Raw genomic sequence first — 12,659 nt, 5'->3', positions numbered from 1 at the left:
CATTGCTTCTGGGTAATAAATATACCATTTTATTGTAAGATCTAGGCCTATTACTGTCAGTTTTGTGGTTTACACACTTCTGTTTTGTGGTAGTTCGAAGCTGTTAAAAATTTCTTTCACTCTGTTATGCCACAAAGAGTGGCAATCTTGTAAGATTGCGTAAAGTTTTAGCTGTCTTAAGATGCTACTGTTTTCTTAGTTGCAATTAAAACTTAATTATACTCTTTTATGGGATGCTACAATGTTACTTGTGACAGTAGTGCCTTAAAAATGAAGAAGAATCACTGGCTGGGAAAAAAAACCCAAAGTTTTTGTGACACTGATTTGGTGTTTGTGTAGTTGTGGTTTAACCCTAGGCTGCAACCAGGTACCACGCAGCTGCTCACTTACCTGCCCCGGGGGCATGAGGGAGAGAATCTGGAAAACTCATAGGTTAAGATAAACTCAGTTTACTAGGACAGCAAAGGAAGGGATAATAATAACCACACATTTTAATAATGATAACAATAAAAAATACAGGGAAAATAAAATATACAAAACAAACAATGCACAATTTCTTACCACTCGATGACTGATACAGCCCATCCTGAGCAGCGATTGCAGAACAGAACGGAGAGCAATCTTGAGAGAGTGAGAGAGCTGCCCACTGGTCAACTCCCACTTATATACTGAGCATATACTCTCTTTGGCCAGTTTGGGTCAACTGTACTGACTATACTCCTCCCAGCTTCTTGCACCTGCACATTAGCAAAACCTTGGAAGCTGAGAAAAGTCCTTGATCTCTTTAGCAATAACTGACAACATCAGTGTATTATCAATGTTCTTAACATACCAAATCCCATACTAAATCCAAATTACAGTAGCTACTGGGAAGAACATTAACTCCAACCCAACTGAAACAGGACAGTAGTAAACACATCTTGTAAGGTTTTGTTGTTGTTTTTTTTTTAATTTCTAAATCTTCAGTTACGTCTGGGACTGATCCACTGCAATATTAGCGGTATTGCACCTACTTGTTTCTACAAGCTTTCTGCTTACACAGGAAAACTGAAGATACTGTCACACATTCGATATTGTTACAAAATTGGTACATTTTTGTCTTCTAATGTGGACTTGAAAAGAAGTTGGAATAAGTGAATCTTAATGGCTTCCTGTTTCTGGTCAAATATGCCGTCGTGTCTCTACAGAAATTATATTATCTGAATGTTTTTACTCTGAATATCTTTAAAGGAAATAATTTCCCTAGCTTAAAGGGTGCAGTGGGCCTGAGGAGGCTGAAGTCGGAGCAAGAAAAGGAATCAACAAGGCTTAATTCCTGAAACCAGCAGACTTTTTGTTTTTGCTCTCTGCTGAGCTCTCAGCAGACATGAAGAGCAAGCTCCATCACACAGAGTGCTGCACTGACTGGGAGACTTTCATGCAGGGTCGCACCAGGACTGGCACGAGGAATTCCAGAGCAGTCTCTCTGTGTTACTGATTGACGTATGAAGCTGTCACCATGGATCTTTGAAAATACGAAGTAGCACGGAGTACTTAAGTCTGTTACGAACGCTAATTATCTTGGAATGTCGCCTATGAGCAGAGCAAATGTTGCTTCCCTCAAGGAACTGAACAGCTGCAGTAACTTCTCAGAAAATAAGCAGCTGATGGTATAAGGTAGAGTAATTTTTAGACTCTCTGAGCATTTACACTTGGCGACCTCCTCTAGAACTTGTATTTGTGCTAAACTCCAAAAACGAAGCAGTTTAAGGCTGATAAAATCTGAACTTGTGAGATATCCTGTGAAGTGAGACTTCGAAAGGTCAAGATTCAATCGGCAAAAGGATGAATGCTTTCCATCAAGAATTTCAGTAAATGAGGTGGTCCCTTTTTCGATGAGGGTCTTCCACAGCACAATAACTCACATTTTGGGTCCTGACTCTATCCAATATCAGCCTTCTCTAGCGTGAGATGGAAGCCTCTTATGTTTGTGCAGAAATCAAATTAGGTCCAGGATCATGTAACATAGAGTTATCTTTGATATTTTCGACGGAGTGCAGTTCAAGTAGGCTGCAAATGCCACAGGATGAAGCGTGGCCTGTATGATGGGACACTAGTGTTCTTGAGTTGTTTTCTCTCTGGGGCAGCCATTGCCTATTTCTATTTATGTCGGATTACTATATCCATCCATTTCAGTCTTTTAGCTTTTTGAGAATCATAGAATCATAGAATGGTTAGTGTTGGAAGGGACCTTCAAAGGTCATCTAGTCCAAACCCCTGCAAGGAGCAGGGACATCCCCAACCAGATCAGGTTGCTCAGAGCCTCATCCAGCCTGGCCTTGAACGTTTCCAGGGATGGGGCCTCCACCACCTCTCTGGGCAACCTGTTCCAGTGTTCTATAACTCACATCGTAAAAAATTTTTTCCTAATTTCCAATCTAAATCTACCCCCCTCTATTTTAAAACCATTACCCCTCGTCCTATCACAACAGGCCCTACTAAACAGCCTCTCCCCATCTTTCTTGTAGGCCCCCCTTGAGGTACTGGGAGACCGTTATCAGGTCTCCCCGGAGCCTCCTCTTCTCCAGGCTGAACAACCCCAACTCTCTCAGCCTGTCCTCATAAGAGAGGTGCTCCAGCCCTCTGATCATCTTTGTGGCCCTCCTCTGGACCTTCTCCAACTGGTCCATGTCCTTCCTGTGCTGGGGGCTCCAGAACTGGACACAGTACTGCAGGTGGGGTCTCACCAGGGCAGAGTAGAGGGGGAGAATCACCTCCCTCGACCTGCTGGCCAGGCTTCTCTTGATGCAGCCCAGGACGCGGTTGGCCTTCTGGGCCGCAAGGGAACATTGTCTGCTCATGTTGAGCTTCTCATCCACCAGCACTCCCAAGTCCTTCTCCTCATGGCTGCTCTCCATCCATTCCCCGCCCAGCCTGTATTTGTGCCTGGGATTGCCATGACCCAGGTGCAGGACCTTGCACTTGGCCTGGTTGAACTTCATGAGGATGGCACGCGCCCACCTCTCCAGCCTGTCAAGGTCCCTCTGGATGGCTTCCCTCCCTTCCAGCGTGTCGACGGCACTACACAGCTTGGTGTCATCGGCGAACTTGCTGAGGGTGCACTCTATCCCAGTGTCCATGTTGCCGACAAAGATGTTGAACAGGGCCGGGCCCAACACGGACCCCTGAGGGATGCCACTTGTGACCAGTCTCCACTTGGACATCGAGCCGTTGACCACCTTTCTCTGAGTGCGGCCATCCAGCCAACTCCTTATCCACCAAGTGGTCTGTCCATCAAACCCATTTCTCTCTAGTTTAGAGAGAAGGATGTCATGCGGGACAGTGTCAAAAGCTTTGCACAAGTCCAGGTAGATGATATCCGTTGCTCGTCCCTTGTCCACTGATGCTGTCACCGTGTCATAGAAGGCCACCAAATTGGTCAGGCACGATCTGCCCTTGGTGAAGCCATCCTGGCTGTCACCAACCACCTCCTTGCTCTCCATGTGCCTTAGCATGGTTTCCAGGAGAATCTGCTCCATGACCTTGCCAGGCACAGAGGTGAGGCTGACCGGCCTGGAGTTACCTGGGTCTTCCTTATTCCCCTTTTTAAAAACTGGGGTTATGTTCCCTCTCTTCCAGTCATCGGGGACCTCACCAGACCACGATGACTTCTCAAATACGATAGCCAGTGGCTTGGCAACTTCATCCGCCAGTTCCCTCAGGACCCGCGGATGGATCTCATCAGGTCCCATGGACTTGTGCACCTTTAAGTTCCTCAGATGTTCCTGAACCTGGTCTTCGAGTGCAATGGGCGGTTCTTCATTCTCGCAGTCCCTGCTTGTGCCTTCTACAGCTTGGGTGGTGGGACAGGAACTCTTGTCGGTGAAGACGGAGGCAAAAAAGTAATTGAGAACCTCAGCCTTTATCATGTCCTGGGTAACCAGGACACTGGTTCCCTTCTGGAGGGGGCCTACATTTTCCCTGGACTTTCTTTTGTCCCCTACGTACCTATAAAAGCTCTTCTTGTTACATTTTATATCCCTGGCCAGATTCAGTTCTGCCAGGGCTTTGGCCTTCCTTACCTTATCCCTGGCCACTCGCGCAGCCTCTTTGTAGTCCTCCCAGGCTACCTGTCCCCACTTCCACCCTCTATAGGCTTCCTTTTTCACTTTCAGTTGGTCCAGGAGCTCCTTGCTCATCCACGCAGGCCTCCTGGCCTTTTTGCCTGACTTGTTTTTCACCGGGATGCACTTCTGCTGAGCTTGGAGGAGGTGCTCCTTGGATGTGGACCAACTTTCCTGGGCCCCTCTTCCCTCCAGGGCCACCTCCCATGGCAGTTGGCCCATCAGTTCCCTGAAGAGGCCAAAGTCCGCCTTCCTGAAGTCTAGGGCAGAGAGGTTACCAGCATGGATTTGTGGTCCAGAAATGTTACAGAAGCACCAAATATTTCATCAGTAACAAGATCCTTTAACAATTTTCAGAGACCGGTATTTGCTTGTGTCCTGGTTTCAGCTGGTATGAAGCTAATGTTCTTCCCAGTAGCTATTGTGATTTGGATTTAGTATGGGATTTGGTATGTGAAGAACGTTGATAATACACTGATATTGTCAGTTATTGCTAAAGAGATCAAGGACTTTTCTCAGCTTCCAAGGTTTTGCTAATGTGCAGGTGCAAGAAGCTGGGAGGAGTATAGTCAGTACAGTTGACCCAGACTGGCCAAAGAGAGTATTCTACACCATAGATGCCATGCTCAGTATATAAATGGGAGTTCACAGCTGAGCAGCAGTCTCTTTCTTTCGCTGCTTGGAATTGTTTTGGGATTGCTTTATGGTTTTGTTTCTGTGATCACTGCTTGGGATGGGTTGTATAAGTTCTCAGATGGTGAGAAATTGTGCATCATTACTTTTGTATATCTTATTATCTCTATATTTCATTTTTATTGTCGTGTTCCTTTGCTATCCGAGTAAACAGTCTTTGTATCAACCCACAAGTTTCTTCCTGATTCTTTCCCCTGTCCTGCTGAGATAGGGAGAGTGAGCAAGTGGCTGTGTGGTACTCCATTGCTGACTAGGGTTAAACCATGACAAGATAAAGAAAATAAGCACAGCTGTTCATGAGCAAAAATCTTGAGGCATGAGTCTGTCGCTTTTAAAGTGCTCATAAAGATACAGAGTCAGGTTGTTGTTGGGAGAGTCATGGAACATGATGTGAGCAGGAATCATCAGAGATGTGGTTAAATTAGAAATACCATTGCCCATTTGTTATTATAAAACTCTAACTCTGCAATGGTAGATACTAAATAAATGTGTCAGAGTAATAATATCGAAGTGTAGCCTTCTGCAGTACATTCTATTTTATTATATGGTTTTCTTGTCTTTGTGGTGACCTTTAACTGTCATTCAAACACATTAGAACATGTTGAAATTGCTTCTGTCCTGGCTAACTTTTTCACTATAAAATGGGCATAGAGGATATGTTAATTCCTTCCTCATAGCACCTCTGTGCTTGTTGTGTATGTGGGTTTTTTTTTTTTGAGAAAGTGGGGAGAAAAGTACAGTGACGCTCAAAGATACTTTTAAAAAATGTATTTTTACCTTTTGTTTACTTTATTGGATGTTTGCATTTTTCAGGCAACTGCAGAACAGATTCGCCTTGCTCAGATGATCTACGATAAGAATGATGCAGATTTTGAAGATAAAGTGAAACAAGTATGTTTCTTATGGTACAGAGTTTTTCTCCCCTGCAATAAGGTGCTCCAAAGCTGACTTGCATTTTGGAGCTGGACCATCTGTTTCTGATTTAGATGAAACGTTTTTCATGAGGACATAAGTTTAACTAGGAAAAGGTACTCTTACTACACTGTAAAGTCTGTGTGAGAAACTGTGTGAAAATATAGCTCTGGCCGTATAGTTAGTTCGGTGTATTTTCTTTGTAGACAAACCTTTAAGATAAAACTAATCTGTGCTGATGTCTCTCTCTAGTATGGTCCTGATGTGTAATGGTTGTTGGAATAAGGAGTGCATTCAGCTTGTCCACCTGTACATGCACGTGGGAAAAATGTCACCTGTGTAAATTGAGTTTGCTAATATCTTGGCTCTTTTTAAGGAAAAGTTAAAATCTAGTCATCGCTTGAAGGTGAATTGAAGTGTTATTTAAAAATAATCTGACCTCCCAGATCTGTATATGCATTAAAATCATAGAGTCACACTGTAAAAATGAAATCTCACATGATTTCCTCTACTGTGCTGAGTCTTGAATGTGGGTGTTCAAGCTTCCATTACCTAGTTATAGCTAAGACCGTTAATTCAGCAGTGCTGAGAATCCGTTTCCCTGTTGTGGTGATTTTGTCCTAGTGAACACATCACAACTCACAAGGAACCTAGGTGTACACCCAGGAGAGAAGAATTAGCGTGAATGCATTAATGCGTCAGGGGAGCAGATTTCTTGATTTCTTCTGCTTTGTAAAACCTCCTCTGAAGTGTTTGTTGTTGTTGTTGTTATAAACTTGTTCTGTTGCTGTGCCAGAAGTGAAGTCTTGTACTTCCTGAAGCCACTCGTCACTAATGCCTGTAGCTCTGCTTGTGGGAAGGATAAGAATGACGTTCAGCATAGGAATTCTCCAGTATTTTACATTATGTATATGTATTTCCCGCTCGTATTTGTTTTTTTCCTTTGGGTGAAGTTGCTGGATATCCCATGACAGACTGATTATTTCCATTCCCCACTCCTCAGGATGTGCACTGCAGGTCCACGGAGCATAAATTCAGTACTAGATCTCCTAAGCAGCCGTCGCCTATGCCTTTTGTGTGGCCTTATACTGAAATGGATCAAGGGAGCTGATCTGGCTGAAAAATAACCTTTTTCTTAGTCTGGGTGTTTTTCCAGATGGATCTGTTCTGTGTTGTGACTCACCTTATGTCTGTTCTTGCACAGTGGGATAAAGAGGGGGATGTTTGATGGGGAGGAAGAGAGGACGACAATACTGGAGCTATCCTGCTCTTATATACTGCTGTCTCTTGAGTGACAGCATTTACTGCAAGCATAAAGGAAAAAAAAATGTGAAAGAGTGCTTTCTTGATTACCATTTAATTTGTGTTTCATCCTGTCTCTTGTTTGAATCCCAAGCAGATCTGTAAAATGCAGATACCTTTATTTAGGATTTTGGTTTGCTCTGACACTGCAGCTATGCACTTTATTGGAATCTGTGGTGGTACTAACTCTTATTTTCTTGTGATGATAATTTAGATATTTTAACATGTCTGACTTTTACTGCCAGCTTATGGAAGTGACGGGGAAAAACCAGGATGAGTGCATAGTGGCACTACATGATTGTAACGGGGATGTGAACAGAGCAATCAACATACTGCTGGAAGGAAGTTCAGACACGGTAAGGTTTTACTTCCATATTAAACAACTCCTCCTTTTGCTTCATCTTTCTACTTCTAAGAAATGATTGGGAAAGCTGTATTTTGGAAGCTTTTGATTTCCATGTCTCCGTTCAAATTGTTTGAAGGATATGAAGACCAGGGCAGCTTCTCTGTTGCATACATACCTTAGAGTAGGCTGAAACGTGAAAATATTGTGGGTGTTCAGCTGATCTCTTGCAGAGGCTTTCATTTGCATGCAGCAATTTTAACTTTACAGCAGAACGCAGTACTCTGTCACTCATGGGCCTGTTTTGTGCTGCCGTGTTTGTAGTTACTCTGTAGCACCTCCACAACCTGGAGACCTGAGGCCAAATGTTTGCCACAAAGGACAATCTATATAAACCTAAAGGGCAGGCAGATATTTTAAGTTGTGCAACTTCTGTAGGTGTGCATTGCCAGTATTGCACTTGGAGGAGATTTCCACATCTGGAGGTTACATTAACAGTGCTACTAATGGCGGAGGAGGATGCAGCAAGTATTTGCTTTTTTCACTGTGTTGCTCATTTGCATGCCTTCATTGAAAAACACAAAGAGGAGACTAAACAACGTGTATATAACAAGAAATAATGTAACTTAGAATGTTGCAGGGAGCATTTTTTTTTTAAATCTTTAGATATCAGGAAAATATGTCTTGCTGCGGTTGAAGTTTTTGCTGAACAGCCTTCTTACAATTTATTTGAGGCAGTAAACTAGATTCCATCTCATCTAAATTGGGAAAGAAACCTGGACTTCCTTTCTCAATGCTGAATGTTCAGTATTTCCTGTGATTTGTCAGGATGTGTACTCTGGCTTATTGTTAATGAGGAAACTCCCACCCCCCCAAAAAATTCTGGGGCACATACTGTTCTGACTGCGGGGACTTTCTTTTCTCCCATTTTCATTTAGCAGAGTTGAGGTAATCCAAAACGCAGAAGTACACAATACTGAGCAAGCTGGCAAATTGGAAGTAGGAGGGAGCATCTCACCTTGATTCAATATGTGTTGGTAGTGTGCTGGTTTTGTGTTCTCTTGTACATCTCATACTTGCCATTTTCTAGTTGAAAATAGTTTTCCTTTTGATAGATAATGTTAAATGCTTTCTTACTTTAGCAAGTTGTTTTAAGTGATTGTGACATGAAAGAAACTTTCTGAACTCATTCATCAGTTAGAAGTAACATACCCAAATGTGCTGCTCCTTTGACAAGTCCCTCTGAACCCCCTGCTCTCCATAGACAAAGTAGAAAAAAACACAGGGAACTTCGAAGGCTGAAGTAGAAAGGTGTATTAATTGAAGGGCATGGAGAAATTTGTTCTTCTTTATTAAAGTTTGTGGGCCTCTGACCTGAGAGGTTTGTTTTAAGGCCAGTATACTCCAGAACAGTTTAATCATGGATTTGATATAAGGTTGGAAGCAGTTACTACTAGTTCTGAATGCAGATTCCCAAATCTCTTTTTCTAGTTTTGCTCTGCTTTGATGCACTAAAAGTTCGGGGGTTTTTTACCTAATTTGGAAGAAGATATGTGTATCCAATTTGAAGAATTGGAAGAGCAAGGAGTCATAGCTGAATGTCTATTTATAATTTCTTTGATACTCAGGCAGCTCTGCTAGTTCTGTCTTTTTTTTTTCCTTTTTTTTTTTTTAATGCCGTGATCTTTAAGACTTTATGCTGTGTGACTTAATCACAATGAAGACTTTTTGCTTGCCACAGTTGTGACAGTCTGGCTTTTGAAAGAGGCTTGTGAATGAGAGTAGAGAAGGCATGTTTCTTTGCTCAAGACTTCTATTCATTTAACTTCCTACAGGATCCATTTTATGCTTGATCATGTTTTACTTCCTAAACCTTTGAAGATAGAACAAAGGGGACCTTTCAGATTATTATTCTTTCTATCTAAGATCAGGCCAGCAAGGAGGCGTCTGTTACTTATTTTCGAAGGTCAGGCCCACAACTGTCACTTGAATTGCCTCAGGCATCTCTCAGCTGAAATTGTAATCAGTTTGTTCTCTTACAAAAACAGACGGCTTTGATAGTCTGTGGTGAATTGTCATACCCAGAGGTAGCACTATCCTCTCTCTTAAAGGATATGCCCAACTTCTCAAGGCTTTCCTCAAAGTTATATTGTGGGAGAGCATGGATCTGATGCTTTCATAGTTGTCCTTTTACTGATCCTTCCTAACTCATGTAAAGCCTTAAGAGGAAGCAGCCTTTCCTTAGTAAGCTTTGCAAGATCATCCAGTTCTGAGTATTTCTAAAAATGGTCAAAGATGTTTTGACAGCATGCCCATCAGTGAAATAGTAGTGCGTTTTGAACTGTATAGACTTGGTTCTTCAGTTGTCAGTGCAGTTATTTTTTCTCCTTCTCTAAAGCTCTAGGAGTGTTTCAGTGTGTAATACAGTTACATGGGCCACAGCAGGTGAGGCCATATTGTAGTTACTGGAGGAAACATTTTACTGTCACACAAATAACATGGTGTTGCTGAAATGCATAGTTTTGTACTTCTGATCCATACTGTCTGTGCCTCACCTAAGTTGGCTTGTGGCAGGGTAGTCTTGTATACTAGAAATGATATTGAAAAGTGATTTCAGCCTTCTTTTTCACCTATACTATGTCAAGAAATGAGAGAGAGTAACCATTCTCTTAGTACTTATTCTCTCAAAGGAGACACTGAAACATTGGTTTTGCACTTATAAACTACTTTGTTACCTGCTTTCTCAGTAGCATTAGTTTTCCCAATTCTGGGCAGCTTGGACTAGCTGGTCATTGCCTGCCTCATGACGGCTTCTGAGTTTCTGTTGTCAGAATTGAGAAGAGATAGGACAGGACCTCAAAATATGAATAGCCAGCCTTTTTTGGTTTATGCAGATGCCTGTCAGAGGTAACGGCTTTAGTGCTTCACAGTTAATGGCACCTTATTTGCATATGCAAATTTCCTGCTTAAATACCTTCCCTAAACTATAAGTTTCTAGAGGTGGGGACATACATATAAGCCTATCTGCCATCTTAATAGTTTGCAAATAGTACCTTTCTTCTTGTTTGCTTTGCAACTATGGCTCAATAGACTAACCATGCAATTGCATAATATACGAGGTGCTGGGCTATTCTTAGCAAGTGTTCTAGTCATTTTATTTTCAGCTCCTACAGATACTTCTATAGAGCCACTACAATCCCTGAATTTATTTCAAACATGGAGTTTAATGTTAAAGCTGAAGCCTGATGTTTGGACCTTGGTCCTTCGTCTTGTTCAGACATATTTTTTTCCTGTATTTTGCTCTGTGTGATGAGCTGTAGCTGTTAAGAGAGAATGGTCTGACTTATCATGGCTCCAGTTTTCCCAAGTTGTTGTTCTGCCATTCTGTCTCTTGATGCTTGAATTCTAGTATGTCTGGATAATGGTTTTTCTCCACTCCCCCCCACCCCCACCTTAGGCCACCTGCTTATTTTCGTCAGTCTCATGTCAGTGATGCTTGTAAGCATTTTTTCATTTCCTTGGGAGAAAAAGAGCTCTGGATGCTCCATTTCTAGATTTATGAAGGTAGTTGAGAGGAAAACTGTTGCTTATTTTGCAGATTTTCTGTGTTGTGGTTGTGTCTAGGCTTCCTTGAACTAGTAAAAGTCCTTTATGGCCAGAAATATTTGGACTTCTCACATTCCATAAAACAATCCAACTTCTAGAACTTGTTTCTTTCTCATCTCTTCCCAAAAACATAGCCTGAGTTTCCCTTTGTACCAGTGTAATTTGTAAGATATTACGGAAGAGATGTTATGCAAATGTGGTTAGGTGTCGTGTGTCTGCCCCTGCGCCCCCCCCTCCCCCCCCAAGATGGAGGGATGTGAGGTGCAAATATTCATTGACAGCTGTCTCTTCCTTTTTGACTTTTGTATCTAATTCTATTAAATCCAAACAGACTTCTTGGGAGACTGTAGGGGGGAAGAAGAAAAGCCTTGGAAAGGAAAGTTCAGAAAACAAAGAGAACAGAGAAAAACGAGGGGACAGAGAAGTGAGTCGTGGACGGGGAAGTTCAAACAGACGGGGAAGAGGAGGCAGCCGTGGCCGAGAGTGTACGTATAGGGGTTCAATTTTAAAGATTCTGACACTTTCCTTGCAGCTGAAAATGGCTGAGTTAAGAGCAAACGCTTAATGGAGTAAAGTCTGTCTGAGCTACAGCTCAGTGCTGAAGGGATCCTGACTTGTTTGTGTCACAAGTATACTTGATATGTCTATGTGATTTGGTTTTGGGATGGTCTGTGCTTGCTCAGGGACACTCAATTTAATTTAAATGTCTATCCTTTTTTGATTAGTTGATCTTGTCCAAATTGCTATTCTTTATGTAAGTTTTAGAATTAACTCTTTGTAAGACTGCTTGAGAGCAAGTATGTCGATGCACAGCTGATACACTTTTTTGTTTCTTTTAATGAAAAAATTATCCAGCTTTGACTCCATCTCCTTTTATGAGTGGGAGAACCTGAAGATGTTCTCATCTTCTCATAAGGGGAATGAAATGACTGGGATCATTATTAATCTCTAGCATATATTACTCACATAAGTCAACCAAAGGTGAGTTTCTACAACAGAGAAAATTCTTTGTGAGTTAAAACATTTAAAAACTTTGCTACAGTTTATACAGATGCAGTAATACATTGTACAAAAGTAAACAACTGTTTCCAGGTTAGGTAGAATCACAGTAGATTACCATTGAATGCACATCGTTTTTTTTTTTTTCTTTTCAAGTTTTATCTACAGTATCAAAGCTGTATATATTGCCTGTAAGGGCAGTACACAACACTGACAGATGAGCAGAGAAACCAGAATTAAAACAATGTTTAGCTTTTCACTTAAAAGCAAGAAAAATACTTACAATATTAGCCAACTCTTCTAATTCATTATTGGAATATATTCAAATATTGTGCCCATGAAGACATAGTGAACCTTTGTAGAACAAAGCAACATCAAGATAGAAAAAAATATTAATAAAACTTGCACCTATGCTTAGAAAAAATGGAAATTTGATCCATCAAAAGGAAAGTGAGTGGCAAAATTTTTACCAGAGCCGGATGCTGCTCATCTCTTTTTGTAGACTGGAATTAAAGATTTTTCAGATGGTTAACAAATCTTGTTGTTCTCTTCCTAGCTTTATGTCCAAGCGTTAATGATTTTGTGGCTGCCATTAGGAGAAGCTGTGTAGTACAAAATCTCAGCGTGTTTTAAGTGGCCAGTTTTGTTGTTATTTTTTTCTCCCTTCAAGGAGCCAGCCATCTTTCAGAGTACCTCCTCAG

General features: G+C 41.7%; 1 protein-coding gene across 5 annotated transcripts in view; it reads left to right on the top strand.

The window, feature by feature from the left end:
* Positions 1 to 12,659, top strand: part of UBAP2 (ubiquitin associated protein 2) — a 139,985-nt gene that overhangs the window by 27,541 nt on the left and 99,785 nt on the right. For all 5 annotated transcript variants that reach the window (XM_086769832.1, XM_086769830.1, XM_086769829.1 and 2 more), the window contains exons 3-5: positions 5,610 to 5,687; positions 7,256 to 7,366; positions 11,291 to 11,444. In XM_086769832.1, the coding sequence (XP_086625958.1) occupies positions 5,610 to 5,687; positions 7,256 to 7,366; positions 11,291 to 11,444 (343 nt within the window). The remainder of the gene's footprint in view (positions 1 to 5,609; positions 5,688 to 7,255; positions 7,367 to 11,290; positions 11,445 to 12,659) is intronic.

Source organism: Chlamydotis macqueenii, chromosome Z, assembly GCF_036417535.1.
Source record: "Chlamydotis macqueenii isolate bChlMac1 chromosome Z, bChlMac1.mat, whole genome shotgun sequence".
Taxonomy (NCBI): domain Eukaryota; kingdom Metazoa; phylum Chordata; class Aves; order Otidiformes; family Otididae; genus Chlamydotis; species Chlamydotis macqueenii.
Note: the sequence above shows the minus strand (reverse complement) of the source record. Positions and strands in the feature narration are given on the sequence as shown.